Source organism: Crocodylus siamensis, chromosome 6 (assembly GCF_052110815.1).
Source record: "Crocodylus siamensis isolate JL-2025a chromosome 6, ASM5211081v1, whole genome shotgun sequence".
Lineage (NCBI taxonomy): Eukaryota > Metazoa > Chordata > Crocodylia > Crocodylidae > Crocodylus > Crocodylus siamensis.
The window spans coordinates 18,217,284-18,236,328 of NC_143400.1; the positions used below are offsets into that span (position 1 = coordinate 18,217,284).

The window sequence follows — 19,045 nt, forward strand, 5'->3', positions numbered from 1 at the left end:
AGCGGTGAGTGTGTCCTGTCAGGGGGTGCACTGGCACTCTCAGGGGGTGCATGTGCACCCCCATGCACCCCCTACACATCGCCACTGCCTGAAACAGATCCTGTGTCCCAGCTGCACAGCCATGCCTTGCATCCCAACTATGGAAAATACCGGGACCTGTGTGCTCCAGTCGTGCACCCTGCTTGGGGCAGTCCTGGGTGCCCTTGTTCCATCCAGACCAGCATGAGGGTGGGTTGCAGTTGCATGGAGCATGCCTGCCCTGCTCTTGCCAGCAGCAGTTTTGAGGGCACAGACTGGGACAGCTGGGACTCTGGCTTTGTGTCCCCTGTGGTAACTGCCACCATCACATCCTGTGGCCCAGGCACTATAGGGCTCTGAGTGCGCTGCCTGCCCCTGGGCCTGGCTCTCTGTGTCTCCCAGGTCTGCCCTGCCAGCCCCATTCTGCAGTCAAATCCCAGCTCTTCTCATTGGGACCAGGACTGAACTCCTCCTCCTGAATTCAGACATCTCCATGGGGTGACTCAGGGTAGTACTTGCCCTTCTCAGAGAGCCAGCCCAGGCTGCACCAGCACCAGCTGACTCCTGGCATGGCAGCAAGGATGCCCTAGTCACAGAGAGCACCAGCCATAGCAGAGGAGCAGGCAGAGCTGAGGTGTGTCAGAAAGGCCACTACTAGCCTCCTGACCAGACAGCCAGGATGGGTTCAGCACTGGGGAAATGCAGTGTGGCACAGACAAAGTCAGGAGCAGCAGGTGCCCGGGGCATTGGACATGCCCAGAGGGCACATGGCAGCACCAGGGTGAGGAACTGGTCCCGCTCTACGCACACACCCCCTCAGTAGAGCTGTCTGACGTGGGTGCAGTGCTGGGACACAGCTGGCCACAGTGAGTTTGCATGGGCTACGTTGTGCCATGCTGGTGGACCCAGGTGACCAGGGCTAAGAGCAGCTCTAGGAGCACCTGTGTAGCGCAGGAGACAGGGCGACATCATGTCCCAGTGCACCGGGCAGGTGCCTGGTGCAGGGCTGCCAGGCTGCAAGGTTGAGGGGTATGGATGGGGGTAGCTAGCTGGAGCACGTCCCTCCACCAGGCCTATCACCAGTCCCCAGTCTAATGCTGCCCTTCCCTATGCCACGAGCCATCTCTTCCCCAAATGGTGCATGGGAGGATGTATTGTGGTAGAGGAGGCACGTTTTCCACTCTACCCATCCCAAAAATGCCACCTGTTAGCAAAGCTGTTTAGCCTTTATCTGCAGGGATCCTGGTTTTCTCTGATTTTAAAAAATCCCCAATTTTTGTTTAAAAAAAGTAACCCCAAATCCAAAATGTCCCACGGTTTAAAGGAAACGCCACTACTCTCTCTCTTTCTCTCTCTCCCCCTCCTTCTTTCTCTCTCTATATATTTATATATATAGTGATGTTTCATTTTAATCATGGATAAAATGTGGATTTGGAATGACTTCTTTTAAATTGAAAATTGAGGATTTTTTAAAATCAGAGAAAACCAGGATCCCTGCTTATCAGCAACCGCAAGGGGCAGACCCTGGTTTTATCAGTGACGTGCCCAAGCCAAGGTCAAGGATGGCACTGCCTGTGTGGTGCTGGCCTGTGCTCAGGCAGTGGCACGGGGCTGTGTCTGGGCAGCAGCTTGGGTAGGTGGGGTTGCTGCCAAAGGCCATTTCCATGGTGGTCCGGTGCCCCAAATTCCAGCAGCCCGTCAGTCTGTCAGGGGCCAGTGGACGTGGTTCTGCGGGCAGGACCTGGCCCCTGGGGTGTACGTTTGAAACCCCTGGGATAAAACATGGGCTTAGCAAGGGAACTCATTCACTGCTGGCTCAGGCGTTGTGTCGCCTCTTAATAAGCGTGTCTTATAGAGGGAAACGCTTGTCTCCTTGTGTGGCTCAATCCTGCCCACGCCTTAGACACACGTGTTTGGGCAACACCCCTGCACCCCACCCTGTCCTGGCCCAGATCCTGGCTATCAGAAAGCAGCAGCAGAATTGGCTCTGGTGAGCTGGTCCAAACTCAGCACCTGGGCCGCAGAGCAGAAAGCAAGGTAGCAGATGTGTGCTTGCCTCGTGCTGCCAGCCGTTTGCCTGCAGAGGCTACGTTGCCAGCTGGTAGACATGCCCTGTGCTGGGCAGGCAGCCCCAGCTCAGGGAGCAGCAGCAGCCCCCTGCCCTTTGCCTAGAGAGCACAGGGGGCACCAGTGACACAAAACAGAGGGCAACAGAAGGCATAAGGGCAAGGGCACTAGGCGGGCAGAGCTGGCACAGTGGGGGGAGTAGCTGAACTGGGGTCTGTCCACTAGCTTACACTGCACCGGGGTCCTTGGAGAGGTCTGGTGAGGAAGTGTCCCTTCTCTCATCTCCGCTTGTGGCCGTGCCCCTGCCAGCTGGGCTGTAGCGAACAGTGGGAGAGGGGGGAGCTCCTGGGCTCCACAGCTCCCTCCCAGGCTGACCGGCCCTACTGGCCCCCTCCAACTCACGCTGCCTCCAGCATCTCTTGCCCCTGCCCATCTCTCCAGCCTCTGGTTTGTGGGGGAAAAGGCCTGGATTCCTGGGGACATGCGCAGAACTGGGAGTCTGGGTGTGGGGCTCTTGGGATCCCCACGCTTTCCCTATGCCTGGGCACCAAGCAAGCCCCGAATCCCTCCGCAGGAGGCAGGAGCCCATCCGTCCCCACTCCCCTCCACAGAGCACATGAAGGGCTCCAAGGCCGGCATGGATCCCTGGGCTCCACCACAAATCATGCTCCTCTCACCACAGTGGCTTTTATTTGTATTACACCAGGCCTTGATCAGGTCCAGAGCACCCTCATACCTGCGACCGGGTGCACCAGGAGAGGGCTCTGCCCCATGAGGACAATGTCCCAGGAGCAGTGGAGGATGCAGACTGGAAGAGCAGGTGCCGGGTGACAGAGATGACCAGGAACAGGACAAGGGGCAGTCACAGCTGCCCACGGCCAGGCCTGCAGGGAGCATGGAGTAGCTGGGGGGAAGGAGAGGCTGAAAGGCAGCAGTTGCAGCAGCTTTGCCAGAGGTGTACAAAAGCTGCTCAGCCCTGCTGCATATCCGATGGGGGCAGGGGTGCGAAGGTGCCTCTGGGAAGGTCTGGCTCTTGGCAGGGCAATGGTCGAGGGCTGGGGACCAGGCCGGAGCTATTGGTCAGTGCAGCTTAGCTGTGCAGGCTGGAAGAGCAATAGCACATAGTGCAACCTGCTGCAGGGCAAGGGGAAGGGGAAGACCGGGGCAAGGACCTGGGGGTGGTCGCAGCAGCAGCAATTTAGGGGGAAGAAGGGCAGCCCTTGCCATCATGTGTGAGGGCTGTGACAGGAGCCGGCTGGAGCTGGGCCTAACCTCCATGGAGAGCAATGGGACTGGGATGGGCTGGAGGCAGGAGCAACCCTTAAGTCAGAGCTGGGGGCAGGGCTGCAGGGGCCCCGGCCCTTCCCAGGGCAGGCTGCACAGCCCAGTCCCCAGGACAGGCCCCCCAGCCTGCTCACGTGCCCCAGTGGCACATGGCAGTGTCACACCCGCTGGCAGAGCCCTGCCCCCAGCAGCAGCAGGGGCCCCAGGCAGCAGTGCAGCACCCCCAGGCCCTGGGACGCTCCCAGGAAGTAGTTCAGGCCCTCCCGGAAGGCGCAGGTGGGTGTCAGCAGCTGCCTGTTCAGGAAGAAGTCCAGGAGCAGGCCCACGGTGTAGGGTGCCCAGAGGAGGAAGAACACCCAGGCCAGACTGACCCTCGGCGCCCAGCTGCTCCGGCACCACTTCAGGGCCACCTTGGCCAGGCCCATCATGACCGGGAGCAGGATGAAGATGGCCAAGCAGGTGGTGACATGGGCCACGTACAGCGGGGATGGATTGTTGGTTCGAAGGACACAGGACAGATTCGTGTCCCCCAGCACCTCGCTGAGCATGACGGCTGGTATGGCCAGGAGGAGGGCGGCCAGCCAGAGTACTGTGGCTACTACATTGCTCCAGGCGCCCCGCTTGTCCCACAGGGTACTGGCTGTGCTGCCGGTCACCAGCAGCCCTTGGGCAAAGAGGCTGCTGTGCCACAGCAAGTATGCCAGCTGGCAGAACTTGATGCCGAAGACCCAGCCCTGGCTGATGCCCACGGTGAAGAAGGGCAGCAGGACTGCAAAGATGGCAGTGCTGAATGTCAGCTGGCATGCGAGGGCCCTGTGTCGGGGGTGGCCCCACATCTGAGGGTACATGGCTAGGGCCACCCCTGCAGCCAGGTTGCTCAGCAGGGCCAGGGCAGAGGTGGTGGCGAGGAACGGGGGGGCAGCTCTGCCGAGGAACGGGCAGAAGTAGCTATAGCAGGGCGAGGAGAAATCAGTATAGATCCCGTCGTCCCATGTGTAGTTTTCATAGTCATAATAATAAGAGGGATCTGACAACAGGCTCAGGTTCCTCAGATCAGATGAGCTGATGCTTGTATGGGAGCTGTTACCCTGGAAAAAAGAAGCATGATGAGGAGTTTGCTCTGTGCCCTCTCCAGTGCCCAGCACCCCGTCAGCAGAGCCCCTCAGCTGTTCCCTCTCCAGGCTGGGGTACATTGCACTTGCACATCAGGCCCTGGCTAGGCCATGCTGGTCCCACTGTCATCAGCCCTCCTGCTGGCAGAGTGTTTCCCAGCCGCCGGCTGCACGGCCCAGCCCAGCCCTGTGTCCTGCTGGGTGAGACGGTGGAGGTGACACGGGTGAGTGCCTGGGCGAGGGAGGGGGCTGCGCTCAACAAGTTGCTTGCATCACCCACATGCCCTGCTCTCATGCCCGTGCCCTAGCTGGGCAGGGCCCAGGAGGCCAGAGGGTTTCAGGGGGTGGGCTTTGCCTGCCAGAGCTGAGCGGCGCTTGGGGTTCGAGCCTTGTGGGACAGTCCAAAATGCCCCTTTGGAAATGCCTTTGTGCGGGGTGTCAAACTCACTTGGCTCCCAGGGGGGATCCAGACCCCTGGGCACCTCGTGGGCAGAATACAGCCCCACCTCCAATGGTGAGGAGAGCAGTGGCGGCAGTGAGTGGCAACAAGGAGCCACCAGCACTCATGCTCACCTTGCTGCCACGGACACATGTCGCCATAAGGCTCAGCCCTGCCCCTGCTCTCCCTGCCCCCAAATCCCATCGCCTCCAGGAGCCGCACAGACAGGGCGACACTGCTTCACAGGCTGGATCTGGCCCTGTGTTGGACACCCCTGCCCCAGCATGTTTGCTCTTATGTTGTTATCGCAGATGCATCCCCGGCCAGGGCAGTGAAATGTTGCTTTTCTATTTGTTGCAGTGACCCCAAGCACATGGCTTTAAAACATCTGGACAGTCAAGTCCCTCATCCTGGAGCCATGCATCAGCTCCCGAGAGACATCGGCCGGGAGCCAGATATTCCCTTCTCAGCTGCTGAGTAGGCGTTGTCTCATGGGAGGGTCAGGGACCCGACCCCACAGCCTGGGAAACCACAATGCCCACAGGCTGGCACGGCTGGAAAGAGGCAGAGACCGTGGTGGGTTATCTGGAGCTGGGACTGGGCAGCGACTGCCATAAATGCTCTGGTCCCCTTGGATGTTCCCAAGGGAAAATCACCTTTTTGACAAAGTCCAGATACTCTGCTGGGAAGTTTCTGTTTGCAGGAGCTCTGCTCTTTCACATCCTTCTGATGGGTGATTCCTGACCCGTCTGCTTTGCACAGACCATCCCTGAGCTCGCTGCTGTGGAGCCAGGGTGGCTGCCTCGTCCCACCTGTGCCTGCACAGACCCATCCTGTGCAGCGCGCCCAGTGGTGGGAGAGCATTCTCCGAGCGTGAGGGCAGAGGGCGCTGCTTTCTGGCCAGCAGGGATGGCAGCCAGGCAGCCCCAGGCTTGGGGTGCTGTGTCTGGAGCTGAGGTCAAGGAGTCATCTCCAGATGGGCCAGCAGTGCCCTGAGTCCCATGCCCATGGGCACAGGCAGGGCTCTGCCAGGGAGGGGAGCTGGCACCTAACTCCGGGACAGCACAATGCAATGGACAGTGAATGCTCTGTGTGTGTGACTTGGCTGCTTTTGATGGCCTACTTGATGAAGTCCCATGGCCACCTGACGCAGGCCAAATGTGGCAGCAACCTCGGCTGGCGCCTGGCGGTGCCTTGCCCTAACGACCCACAGTTCACCCGTTCTCTCTGTGGCATCTTTGGGATTCCAGCAAAGGTCCCACATAGGAAAGGTCCTTCCCTGTCTTGCTGCTTCTGTGCCACTGGGATGCTCCTGGTCCGCCCCTCTTAGGCTGCACGGTCCCAGGAGCTGCATCCCTTGGTGCTCAACACTGCCTGGACCTGGGCCTGGGCCTATTCCTGCCCAGGGGAGGCAGAGGCACTTACTGGCAAAGCTGCAAACAAATCTTTACTCAGAGGCAGGGGCAAGAGAAGGGTCTGTGGGCAGGGGCTGGGCAAGGACAAGGGCAGGGACAGGAGCTCCTACTGGCAGCCAAATTTCCAGCTTGTTACAGTCAACTTTGCATTCAGGCTTCTGCCATTCAGGCAAGGGCGCTTGTGCTTGTCTGGATGGGGGCAGGCCTGGCTAGCAAGAGGCAAACGTGTTCTGGACCCCTGGGGCAGGGGGCACCGGCAGTGTGGCACAGCAGGCACTGGGGCGGCCTCCCCATGGCCCACACGAGCAGCTCTCTGCTGTGGACCCAGCTGTGCCGGGGCCCGTGGCCACTGGGCGGAGGAGTTGTGTGTGGCAGACAGGTGTCTCCTGGGCTGTGGACCCTGGCATGACTTGTGCCACATTGGCGTGGCAGGAGTTTGGCCTTGACTTTATCCTTTCCCTGGCCAGGGCTCGTGGCATGCAGCAGGACCCCGGCTGTGCCATCTCTCTGGTCCCCAGCCACGCTCAGAGGAGGCTGCAGCTCGCATGTGTCCAGCCCCCACCTCGCACTGCCACACGCCTCCGGTTACTCAGCTGGGCCCACTGCCCCGGGCACCACCTGGGACCCCTCTTCTACCTGGTGAGTGGGGTAGGCACTGCCTGAGCTGTGGGAGGGACCGTGCCCTTGTGTCCTGCCTACTGCAAGAAGCTGGGGACAGGATGTGGCCCAGGGAGTCTCTGCCCCCGGACTTCCCCCCTCACATATGTGAGTGCTGGCCCCTGGGCCAGGATGCACCAGGCTGGGAAGAGCTCAGGGCTGGTCCCTGGTGGTGGGGCAGTGACCCCCATCTGCAGGGCACCACAGGGGCTGCGGGAGGCTTTCAGGGGGTGCAGGGAGCATGGGGAGGAGGAAGGACTGTGGTCAGTGTGCAGAGTGGGGGAGCGTAAGCTGCTGAGACCACTGAGCTGTGCTGGGCAGGGGTAGGGGCTCGCTCTAGACAGCACACTTGTGACCTGGAGGAGTGCAGTGGGGCAGTGCTGGGCTGTGCGCTGTGCCCGGCCATCACGGCTGTGACTGGGACCAGCCGGACCGCGTGCACTCCGCTGCCTGCGCGGGAGGGGTGGGCTTTGTTTGCAGCATCCTCTGCCTTAGCGAGCAGAAATCGCTTTCTGGAAAGGCCACGTCCAGACGGCTTCTGGCGGCGGCAGGGGCCTCCCACCTGTGACAAGGGCCAGACTCTCCTTTAGTTTACAATGAAATCTCACTGCAGCCACAGCCCAGGCACCCCCCAGCCAGGCAGGCAGGCAGGCAGGCAGGGCAGGGCAGCTCAAGCGCCATCTGGGAGCTCACAAGCCAGGCGCGAGCCTGCCAGGCAGACTATCAGAGAGCTGGAGCGTAGCAGAGGGCTGGAGCACATCAGGGGCTGGCAGCCTCCAGGCAATCAGAAATTCTCTTGGGGGAATTGTCTTTGGAAGAAGTGCTGGGATCCTGATGCAAACAATGGCCTGGCAAGGCCTCCCTCATTACACACTGTCTAAACAACAAGCTGCACTTCCAGCACGAAGCAGGCCCTCGGTCTTGCCCGGACGCTGGGCTGTGCGGGCAGGGAGAGAGAGGATGAGGCGGGGGCTGAAGACAAAATAATCCAGGGACAGTGAAGGGCCTGGCGGGCAGTCAGAGCTCCCTGCTCCCGGGGAGCCAAGGCCTAGGGGCGGAGGCAGGAGCGTCAGGCCGTGGGACGCAGGGTGCTGGGAAATTCCTGCTTCAGGGAGATTAAAGGCTCCTGTGTCCCTTCTCCCGTGGCAGAGCGACCGCAGCCAAACACAACCTCTGCAAGCCGCGCTGGCAGGACAGGGAGGTGGTGGACTCTCCATCACTGGGGGTGTTCAAGAAGAGACTGGGGATGACCTAGGTGCAGCGATGCCTGTGTTCTGCCTCGAGGATTTCCCAGGCTTTGGGCTTTGCTGGCTGCCAGATGGGGCTGAGGGGGTATCCCTACCCTGCTACCCTGCTATTACATGTCAGGGGTTTTTGAAGCCTTCCTTAGAGGCACTAGGTACTGGCAGGGACTTTGACTGAGCTGTGCCAATGCACCTGCTGAGACCTGAAGCTGGAGGTTCCTGGCCAGAGGGTCTCGCTCCTCTGCTCAGAGTCCCACCAATGCCGTTTGGGGACAGGAAGGCATTTTACCCCATGGTCAATTTGGTACAGACTCAGGGGGAGGATTGCCTTCCTCTGTAGTAGGGGTGAGGTATGGCCCTCTACCTGGGACCTCTCAAATGTATACTAGCAACTTTTGCAGGAGGATGTGGTCCCCTTACTTTACCTGAGGCAGGTTCGGATGTGCTGTGTTGTATCAGGGCTGACAGCAGTCTTCTGTAAAGTCTGGATTATAGTTGTATGGGATGGTTTGGATAGGGATGATGCTGCCTCAGGCAGGGGTTGGATTAGACGAGCTCTGGAGGTCCCTTCTAGCCCCCTTCTCTGTGATCCTATGATTCCTACGACATAAAGCCCAGGCAGACCCCCCTCAACCCTGCCTATGAAGCGCCAGCTCCCCATGGCCACAGCACGTGAACTTGGTCCTACTGCTGCTGCTGGCACGTGCCCGAGGGACGAGGCAAGAGGCCCTGCAGCACAGAGCCCAGCCCCTCTACTCCAGCATGCTGGGCACAGGGGGCTGCACACAGTGGCCACAGGGTGGGCAGGAACCTGAGCGCTCCAGCTCCCGCTGCCCAGGGGGAGTCGGCTACGCCTGACGCTCTGGAGGAGCAGGAGATGCCACCAGGCAGCCTCGCTCGTGGGCCAGTCACTGCCTGAGGCTGTGAAATGCCTGTAGTGGCAATGCCCTTGCTGGGAGCTTGTGCACGCCTTGCTGGGGTCCCGGGGCTCAGGAAGCAGGAGGGCTGGAGCATGCCCACCACGGCCCAGGGGAGTGCACCTCTCCATGGGGCAGATCCTTGTTGTTAGGGGGGTGAGTGGCTGGGGCAGCCCCTGCCTGTCATGGCCAGCCCCGTGCAGCCCTGCAAGAGGGAGCTGGGGTCGGAGGCCTTGGACTTACCAGAGAGTAGCAGTTCTCCATCCTGTCCACGTGCTGCGGGGGTCTGCGGCAGGCTCAGCTGGGCTGTCTCCCCTCGACGCTGACTGCCCGGGTCCGTGGCAGGCTCAGCCGGGCTGTCCCTGCTCACGGGAGCTGGAGGGCTGCACTTACCAGATAAGAGCGGAGAAGTCACAAATAAGCTGCCTGCTCCTGGTAATCCCCCTCCTAGCCCCTGCGTGAAGGAAGCGGGTGGAGGCAGCCTTCCAGTAAGTGCCTGGCACCCTGCAGGCAGGAAGCCCTCCTGCGGGGAACCCCTCCAGGAAGACCTGACAGTGCCCCTTAGGCAAGGGAGGCCTTTCCTTTCCTGGCTGGTGTCCAGATGCAACACAGCCCTTCCAGGCCAAAGGGCAGCCAGGCCACACCTAGGTCCGAGGGTGCCACCTCAGCTCCGTGACAGCAGCCCCACGCTGGCCTCAGATACAGGCTTGCAAGCCTCTCCCCTCCCTGAGCCGCCCTGTCCTCCTGCCCCTTCACTCCTCTGTCATCCTCACCTCTCTGGGCTGGGAGGCTTGGGATCGGTTTGCTTCATGCGTTCAGACCGTCAGGAAGGACACTGGCCCTGGACTGAGGAAGGACTTCCAGAGCATCTGGTCCCTGCAAGTATGTTTCTAACAGAGACACCTTTTCTCCTGGGAGTCCATTAGGCATTTAGGTTGAGACAGGTATTAGCAGAAGTAAGGATGACCAGCGCACTTCAAGCAGGCTGACTCCAGATCCTTCCCAGCCCCTCGATATCCCTTCCCAGGTGGGCAGAGCATGCAGCAAAAAATGTGAGAGAGAAACGCTCAGGCATTTACTGTGGAGGTCACCAGGGAGCAGTGAGCTGAGGCCGACAGCGCTGGCCCCTCTGCAGGCCGGGCTGCCGTTACCTTGCTGCACAGCGTCTGCCGCGTGTCGGGAGGCTGCTCCCAAGTTACTTATCAGCCCCCTCATGCTGCAAGGGGCCGGGCTGCTTTTCTGCAGCCATGTGAAGACAGCTCAGTAGACGTGTAGGCGCCACAGCTGGGCTGAGCCAAAGAGGCTGAAGTTGGTTCCTTGTTCTTTGTTCCTTTTTCAAAGCTTTTCCAAACACGGGATGCATCTACGTATGAAATTAGCCTGGCTGAATAAACTCCAGTGCAGTTTGCACCCAAGTTTATTGCTCCTGTGTGCAACATCTTCATGTACACCTGGGACTGCAGCACGTTGTGCTAGGGTGGAGTAGTCCTGGCTGGCAGGGCCCCGGGGGTCAGCCTGCCAGCCCAGGGCTGCCCCAGCCTGGCTCACCGCGCTGCAGAGGGGCTGGCCAGGGCATGAGGGTGCTCCAGTGCAGGGCCAGCTGGCAGGCAGCCCCCACACTGGAGCACCCTCGTGCCCCAGCCAGCCCTAGGCGGTGTCTACACATGTGTTGCAACAGAGTTAATGACTCCGCGGTACGCCAGTACTTGTACCAAGCAGTACCAAATTACAGCGGAGTTAATTCATTACTCCTGTCTAATAGCTTTGGATGGGTGGACAGAGACAATTTACTGTGGAATTAATTAGGTAACTCTACAGTTAGCGCCTTGTGTAGATGTGCCCAAGCTGTCTTTGGGCGCCATGTGGGAGACCCAGGTCCTATTCCCGGATATGTGCATAACGGCAGCCATTGAGGCACCAAATGTCTGGACTTGGTCTGGTTTTTGGATACGGTCTAACGGGTGGGGGGTTGGTGGAAGGTCGGCACTGGCAGCCTCCTCTCCTCCATGCGCCAACCTAGGCGTGCGTACATGCAGATAGTCATAGTGACTTCTCATGCATAGTACACCAAGATCCAGGACAAAGGCAATGAATTAGAAATGCTGAAGAATCGAAAAAGAAACCAGAAACTTGGAATAAGCAACTAACTTCAGCTTTGTGTTGAGCTGCAGGGTTCAGCTACCCTTTATTTTGCAGATCAGCAGGTGTTTCGAACCCCCCTGAGGAGCCCCTGCTGCTGTCCCCACCCAGGCTCCCAGGAGCAGGCTGCAATAGTTGCATGCTCCCCTCCCCGCCCCCCTGCTTTCTGCTACATGTCAGGATTTTTTATTTAAGCCATCATTAGAGGCATTGGGTTGTGACTGGGCTGTGCCAATGCTCCTGCTGGGACTTAAACAAAGAGGTTTCTGGCTACAGGATCTTGCCTCGCTGCTCAGGATGAAACCACTCCTTATATTTGGGGTCAGGAAGGAATTTTACCCCCTGGTCAGATCGGTACCAACCGGGGGAGGGGGGAGGGGGCAGGGAGGGGAGTTGCCATCCTCTGTAGCGGGGGGATCTCTGCCTGGGATCTCTGGAGCATATTTTGACAACTTTTTACAGTGCCTGCCATGATTCCCCTGCTTTACTTGGGGCAGGTTCAGGTGTGATGTCTGTGCTGTGTCAGAGCTGACAGTAATTTTACTAAGAGGCGAGACAATGGATTGTACAGGGTGGTTTGGACAAGGATGACCCTGCCTCAGGCAGGGAATTGGAGTAGATGGAAGTCCCTTCCAGTCCAACTACTCTATGATTTTGATGACCTGCTCATGCGCTCACCGGCATTGGAGCTGGCCGGCCTGGGCCTCTCAACAAGCAGTAAAACCCCAAGACAGGCCCTGAGGGACAGCAGCACCTGGCAAGGGGGTGGCCAGCTGGGAGGGAAATGCTGAGCTGGCTGTGGGCAGACACTGGCCCTTTCTCTGCTCTCAGGCCCTTGCTGCCCCAGTGACTGGCTGGGTGCATCCCCATGCCCCTGGGCCGGCTGCTGGAGCTGCCCAGCGCCCTTTGGGCATCAGGCCTATTCTCCAATCCTGCCTGCGGAGCATATAATCATTTTATATGCTCTCCCTGGACATGATGCAGAGGCCCATCTGCCACCTTCTGCTGGGTTTTAGAGAAGGAGAAATGCCGTTTTAGCTGGGAATCCAGTGGCCGATGAGACCCAGTGCCCATTCATCCTGGGCTCTCAGGAAGCCCTTTGCCATTGTGCTCAGTGCTGTTACGGGGCATCTGCCCTGCAAGGTCTGCGTGTGTGTGCGTACAGGAGAGGTGTGAACGTGCAGTTGGAAGCAGAAACCCAAATGTGGACTTGGGGGAGGGGGGAAGGGAGAGGGGGCTGCCAACCTTACTTCCCTAGAACCACTTAGTTACGTTTAATTACTGCTACCACATGACACGAGGATGTCATATTCCCCGGAGGCTGGTAAGAATCACTTCAGATTAATAAATAGATTTGGAGAATTAGCAAGACACTTGACAGCAATGCAAACACTCAGGTGGAGGGCAACACTTGATGCCCAGGGTGTCCCCTCTACTTCCCCTGCGGCGGCAACCCCCCTCCCCACCACCTCCCAGGGAGGCACAAAAAGCCCGGTGCTTCTTTTACCAAACCACTCCCCTCCCTAGGCGCCTACCCAGGGCGCTGGGGCAGGGGGCACTGGGCAGCTCCCAGGGTCCTTATTACTGACTGCCAGCCCCATGTCCAAGAAGCGAAGCAAAGACTTGACCAGGTCAGTTGCAATAACATTTAATTATTACACACAAATAACGGGATTATTTTGAAATCATTTTGTTTCATGCACTAAATGATGGACTCTTTAATTAGCAGAGAACACTAAATATTCCACTCTGTGCCATTTAAAGGAACGACTGCCCCTGACAGTGCACCAGTCCAAGCATAAAGAAACCTGCTTATAAGAAAGTGAATTATTAATTCCCAATTATCGTTAGATTTCAGCGGTTCGCTGCGTGCAATAAAATCGTAGCCATGAGACAGGAGCCTGACAGACGTCCCCATCTCCAGCACCTGATCCCATGATATATTTATGACACAGACAAGAAGGCAGCGAAGCTTTTACAGTCAAGTGCTCTCCAGTGAGGCAGTGCCAGCGCGAGGGCACCCAGGTCGCCTCAGTGCTGCGTTGGCGCATGTCAGCACTAACCTGGATTGTTCCCGGTAACCCACGGGGATTTTGCAGAGGCAGAGGTAGAATCCCTTGGGCCCGTGTCCTAGTCCAGTATCTGCCACAGAAGAATGTCCTTTGTCTTCTTACCATCCCCTGTCACTTCCCCCACCTGCCCTGCACATCGAGGCAGGGATCCGGGGAAGGAGGAGTCTGTGGCTCTATGGTCAAGGACGGTAATGAAATGCAGAAGCACTGTGCAGGCTGGTGGGAAGCAGGCCCTAGAGCTCATGGTCTCTCCCAGCGTCACGTGTCTTCTTGCAGTGGCTCATGCTGTACCTTGTCCCCAGGAAGAGCTCAGGCTCTGTCCAAGCAGTTTGGGCAGAGGAAGGGTAGTGGCTCTGGAAAGTCCCGGTGCTGGCATCCTGCCTGCGAGGCTCAGAGAGATTGCAGCCCCATGAACACCGCTGCCACGTGAACATTGTCAGAGCTTGCAGCTCACCCCTGCTGGCTGGACTCCCAGGGGGGCAGTGACAGGCACCTCCAGCCTGTGGCTAGCCAGGCCCAGCCCCTGTCCCATGCATCTGCTCCCCCTTCTAGAGCTCTTCAGATCGCATTCATTAGCATTAGGCAGTGATTAAACTTGCCCCTGCCTCATGGCGGATGGGATTGTTGTCACAGAGCCCTTGGCCAGGGCAGGATCTGGAAGTCCCCGTCTCACCCCACGCGAGTACCGGAGCGGATCCCTCTATGAGCTGCAGCATGAACTATGTTTGCCAGAGGACAGCAGCGGAGCATGGTGACGGGCGACTTACAAGGGACAGCGTCAGCAGCTGTGAGCTACAGGCCTCCTGCTAGCCGGCCTGCTGCGACACCCTGCAACTGCCCTGCTGCCGAGCTGAGGATCTGTGCAGGCTTGTAGCAGCTCCCACAGTAGCAGACCCTCTGCACACGTGGCAGGGAGAAACCAGGCAGGTGCGGGGAAATGCAGCTGAGCTCTGCCTGCTGCATCACCCTGACCGCTGGCTCCCTCCTCTCTGCCCAGCCTTTCACAGAAGCCCCCTCCCTTTGATGCATGGCCCTGGGGAGGGAGAGAAGGGCTGGAATGGTGTCGAGCTGGTGCTCTCACCTGCTGCAGGGTGGGGGAGTCTATCAGTGACCCGCAGGTGTGGAGGGAGCAGAGTATGGGGCCATGGGAGTGAGCAGGGACTGGACTGCATGGGGCTGTGGAGGCCAAGGTGAGCCCAGAGCACGTGGTTCTGCGGGGAATGGGGATGAGCACGGGGCAAGGGGCTGTGGGGACGTGCAGGGAGTGGTGGGAGACACACGGCTCAGGGGGTCAAGGCGTGTGATGACCTCTGTGGGGCTGGGGTAGGGGCAGCAGAGGCTGTGGGCACATGTGGGTGAATGGACAAAGCAGGTAGTCACTGATTCCTGGAGCTGCTTTGAGGCGCGCAAGGTGGGGTTGGACATCCCATCCTGCCGGGTGCAGCATGGACCAGCTCCCCGTGACACGTCCTTGGGGCTGAAACGGGAAGTCAGGCCAGGGAGTGGGACTGGTGCAACCTTGCAGTACCTGTCTAGGGGCCAGGATCTCTCTGAGACCACAGAAATAACTTGTGCCCTGGCCTGGCATCACAGCTTTGGGGCCAGTGATGGGCTGGAGAGCCCCAGGTGCAGACAGGTGGGAGGGGAGCTGCTGCCTCCTGACAAGAGAGGGGCACATGCCCATTCGCCTGGCAGCTGCAGGGTGGGTTTTGGAAGCTCCTGGGTGGGTGAGAACTTGTAGCAGGAGGTGCAGGGTCCCCTGGCTTTGTTGCAGGGCTGAGGTCCAGGCTGGCACATGCCTGGCAGCATACATTGCCACATACACGTATGCCAGGCACCAGCCTGCCCCACCTGGGGATGAGTCTAATGCCTTCCTTGCTCACAGAGGGAGAGGATGCGCCCTGTCCTCTCACCATGGAGAGAACTGGAGAAACACGACAGCCCCTCGCAAGGGCGCACAGCTGGAATTCATGCCCCCTTCCCAGCTGTGGCCAGGACCTGAGCTCCACCTGCGGCCAGTTGTGCCTGGGAGCAGGAGGGGCAGCGCCAGCTCCCCAGAGCCAGCCCCCGGCCCCTGCACCAGCTCAGCAGTGCTGGCACCCACCCCTGCACCAGGCACTTCCCCCCTACAAGTGGCCCCCGAAGCAGTGCTGGAGCAGCACAGCTGGGGTATGCCCCCCCCCCCCCGGCTGGACTGGGGGGGCACGTCACAGTCTGTGTCCCCATTCTGCAGGGAGCACGTTTCCTTTATGCGGGCAGGGCCCCCTGCGAAGCCCTTAGGAGGCCAAACAGCTCCTGCCCTTGGGTCTGGCGGGGGCTGCAGCGTGGCCACAGCAGCCTCTGCTGCCAGTGCCATTCCCAGCTCTGTTTCACCTGCCAGGGGTCGGTGAAAACAGGCAGCTGTAGCCGCAGCTGTGAGAAAGCAGGTCTGTAGGCGATGAGGTTACCACTAGGCCATGCAGTACCTGCCTGGACACAGGGGCATGTGCCTGATCACTGGGGTGCTGTTCTTTGTGCCTGGCACAGCCCCACGTCCCTGCCTGTGACCCGAGTGCTTGAGCCGGGCAGGTTGAGTGTCTTGTCCTCCGTGTGCATGTGTAACCTGGCCCCAGCCATCACCCCCTCCTACTTGGCCTTGACAGGACACAGTCCCCTGGGCTCATGCCCTGAGCTGGGCTGGCTCCAAGGAGAGGCAGCCTCTCTTCCCTCCCTGGGCTGGGTCCTGCCGCCCTGGCTGCCCAAGGTTTCTCAGGGAGGGCCCCTGGAAGCTGCCAGTGGCCCCAGGAGCCGGAGCCGCGGGGCAGAGCGCGGGGGTGGAAGAGGTGCTGAGCCGTGAGACGGGCAACTGCTTACGGTGCCCAGGCCCTGCCCCTCCTGTGCAGCCAGTCTCAGCATGACCCCTGGCTCTGCTGCCGGCAGGGGCAATGTGTGGCTGGGCTGCAGGGGCCAAGGGCAGCTGTGCAGGGGCAGTCTGGGTCCCCTGTTGCCTTTGATAATGGTCTGGCAGGGAGGGGCCATTCCCAGAGCTGCTACTCCTTACCCAGGGGTCAGCCCTGCATGCAGGCAGCACATCATTCCCTCTGAAAGCAATAATCCCATCAGAAGACCGTGCCCTTCAGAAGCCGCCTGCACTCACCAGGAGATTGATGGCCCCGGCACTGCCGAACGGCTGCCCATCACTCATGGCCACGCACTTCATCCTCAGGGTGGCAGGGGACACTCTGTCATCGTCCTCATCAGGCGGAGACAGGGGCTTCGTGTAGGAGCCAGAAGTAGGTGTATATGCAGGCCTTGGCGCTGCAGTCACCGTAGGGAGGAGTGGCTGGCACCCCACACTGGTCTTGGGGGCCAGCTGTGGCTCAGTGCCGTGACAGCCCCTCTCAACTGCTGTACAGGATACAGGACCCTGCTATGTCTGGGCACAGCAGGGTACAGGGGGGCAGTCGCTGTATAAAGGGGGTGCATCAGGAAGTGGGAGAAGGTCTGTTCACCAGGGCACCCCAAGGGAAGACACGGTCTAATGGTCACAAACTGCTGGAAAACCGTTTTAGACTGGACGTAAGGAAAAACTTCTTTACCATCCGAGTCAGGAATAGACTCCCCCCAGAAGTAGTGCACGCACCTGCTCTGGATACCTTTAAGAAACACTTGGATGCTTATCTTGCTGGGGTGATCTGACCCCAGCTGAACTCCCGGCCCTTGGGCAGGAGATGATCTAATGAGGTCCCTTCCAGCCCTACTGTCTATGAAAGCAATGAAGCTCCCCACCACCAGATGCTGGGTCCCAGCTGCAGCACCAGACAAAAGTGTCCTTTCCAGAGCATCAGTTGGTGGGGAAAGGGGGGTTGGCACCAGCCCTGTTGGGGATGGGCTGTGGGGGAGTGGGTCTGGGTGGACTGGGATCACTGAGCAGAGCTGTGCATGGCCCGGCCAACAGGAGCCCGGGATCCCTGCCGACTGTCTTGGGAGCAGGAGCTGGGAAGGGGCTGCCTAGGCCGGGAGAGGTGTCAGCATCACCCAGAGATGGTGCATCACTTGCACACACCACTCGCCCTGCTGGCAGGGGCCTCATGGGGACACCGGCCCTGCCCCTACCTGTGCTGCGTGCAGGGCCGTGCGGCAGCTACAACCATTGCTCAGGGTCTCTGATGAAGGATCTTTCTCCTTGTACTGCCCTGTGCCTGCCATGGGTCAGTCCTTTCACCAGCTCCAAGGCTGGGCCTGTCCTCCACCCCCTGGGAACCAGCCTAGGGATGTGGATTGGCCTTTGGCCCTCCTGCCTGCTACCAATGCAAAGGCACTGGTCCCTACACAGAGCAGGGGGCCTGGGACCAGGGTCCTGGGCTTGCCCCCCTCACCCATGGCTGGTGGACCATGCAGGGAGCCCTGTGTCATAGGGCACTGCCCATGCGAGCCAGTCCCAGGGGCTGCCCTGCTGCTGGGAATAGCTGGTGTGTAGGGCAGGCACACAGTTGTTGGACACAAATTGTGGTGTGTCCCGCTGCCCCTGCCCTGGCAGGGAGGGTGGGGAGCTCCCAGGAGCCCTGGCCTGGTCGTAGAGCCAGCTTAGAGGAAATGGTGCCTTGGGCAAACCTGGCAGCAGCAACACTCACCTCAGACCTTCTCTGAAGGGAGTGATATCAGTGCCACCCCCAGCCCCTGAGCACACCTGGAGCAGCCCACGGTGGGGACAGCTGCTGTCCTGCCCTGTCCTGCTCCTGCTTGGGGACGCGTTTTTTTTTAAAAGGAAATTTTTCATGTCCCAAGCCAAATCAGCTGAATCAAGTCCAAATCCATGAGTCAGTCCAGAACCATAACTGGCCCTATAACCGGCAAACATCCTCCACCCCCACCAGGGGCTTCAGATGTTTCCAAGGTCTTTGGCCGGCATCCTATGTGCAGGCTCAAGCCCGAAGGCTTGGGGTTCAGATGCCCCAAAGTTTTGCTTGCCCTCAGCCATATGGCTGTAGGAGCAAACTAGGGAGGAGCTTCCCATTTCCATAAAGCGGGCTTAAAGCCCCAAAATCTCGGCGGGTACTAAACCACACCAGAAGAGCAGTTATCCCCAGGCACACTTAAGGAAAACTCTCTTCATGGACCCAGATACATGGTGTTTCCCCTGCCTGGGGATGCTGCAAGGCCATGCAGACTGCCAGAGCCTGATGAGGCTGGGGATGCACAAGCAGAGACCATGCCCCACTCCCTCCTCCCTGCAGTGCCTGGGGGATCCTGGTAAGCCCCTCCTCACACACCGTTGGACACGATTACCCTGGTGTGCACGTCTGCGTGATGCTTCCCTGGAGCCACTGCAGAAGTGGTCCCGGCACGTCTCCAGTGGGGCCATGAGGATGCGGGTGTGCTGCAGGCACTGCTCCACCTCCACCAAGCCGGTCAGTCAGTGCCAGTCAGGCCAGGCCAGGCCTCCCCACCACTGTGGGCAGGGCAGGGCTGGGTGGACCCTTGTAGACCAGCTCATCCAGAAAGCCTCAGAGGACACCCCCTGCAGAAGCTATGTCCTCTCCGAACCTGCTGGTTGTGGAGATTTACCCCCAACCCCAGCCTCCACTTGCACTGCCGGCCGTCCAGCCCCAGTCTCCTGTCCCAGGACACTCTCCCCAGGCCTGCCCACATGGCAGGGGCCATGCCCACCCTGTGACGGCCCAAGCACGGGCTCCCTCCTG

General features: G+C 59.6%; 1 protein-coding gene across 1 annotated transcript; it reads right to left on the reverse strand.

Moving 5' to 3' along the window:
• Window positions 1-2,832: 2,832 nt before the first annotated feature.
• ACKR1 (atypical chemokine receptor 1 (Duffy blood group)) lies at window positions 2,833-9,535 on the reverse strand. The gene is made up of 2 exons (XM_090050779.1): window positions 9,397-9,535; window positions 2,833-4,457 (listed from the first exon to the last, which is right to left on the reverse strand). The coding sequence occupies exons 1-2, from the start codon at window positions 9,415-9,417 to the stop codon at window positions 3,528-3,530; spliced, it is 951 nt and encodes a 316-aa protein (XP_089906905.1). The 5' UTR covers window positions 9,418-9,535; the 3' UTR covers window positions 2,833-3,527.
• Between the last annotated feature and the right edge of the window lie 9,510 nt (window positions 9,536-19,045).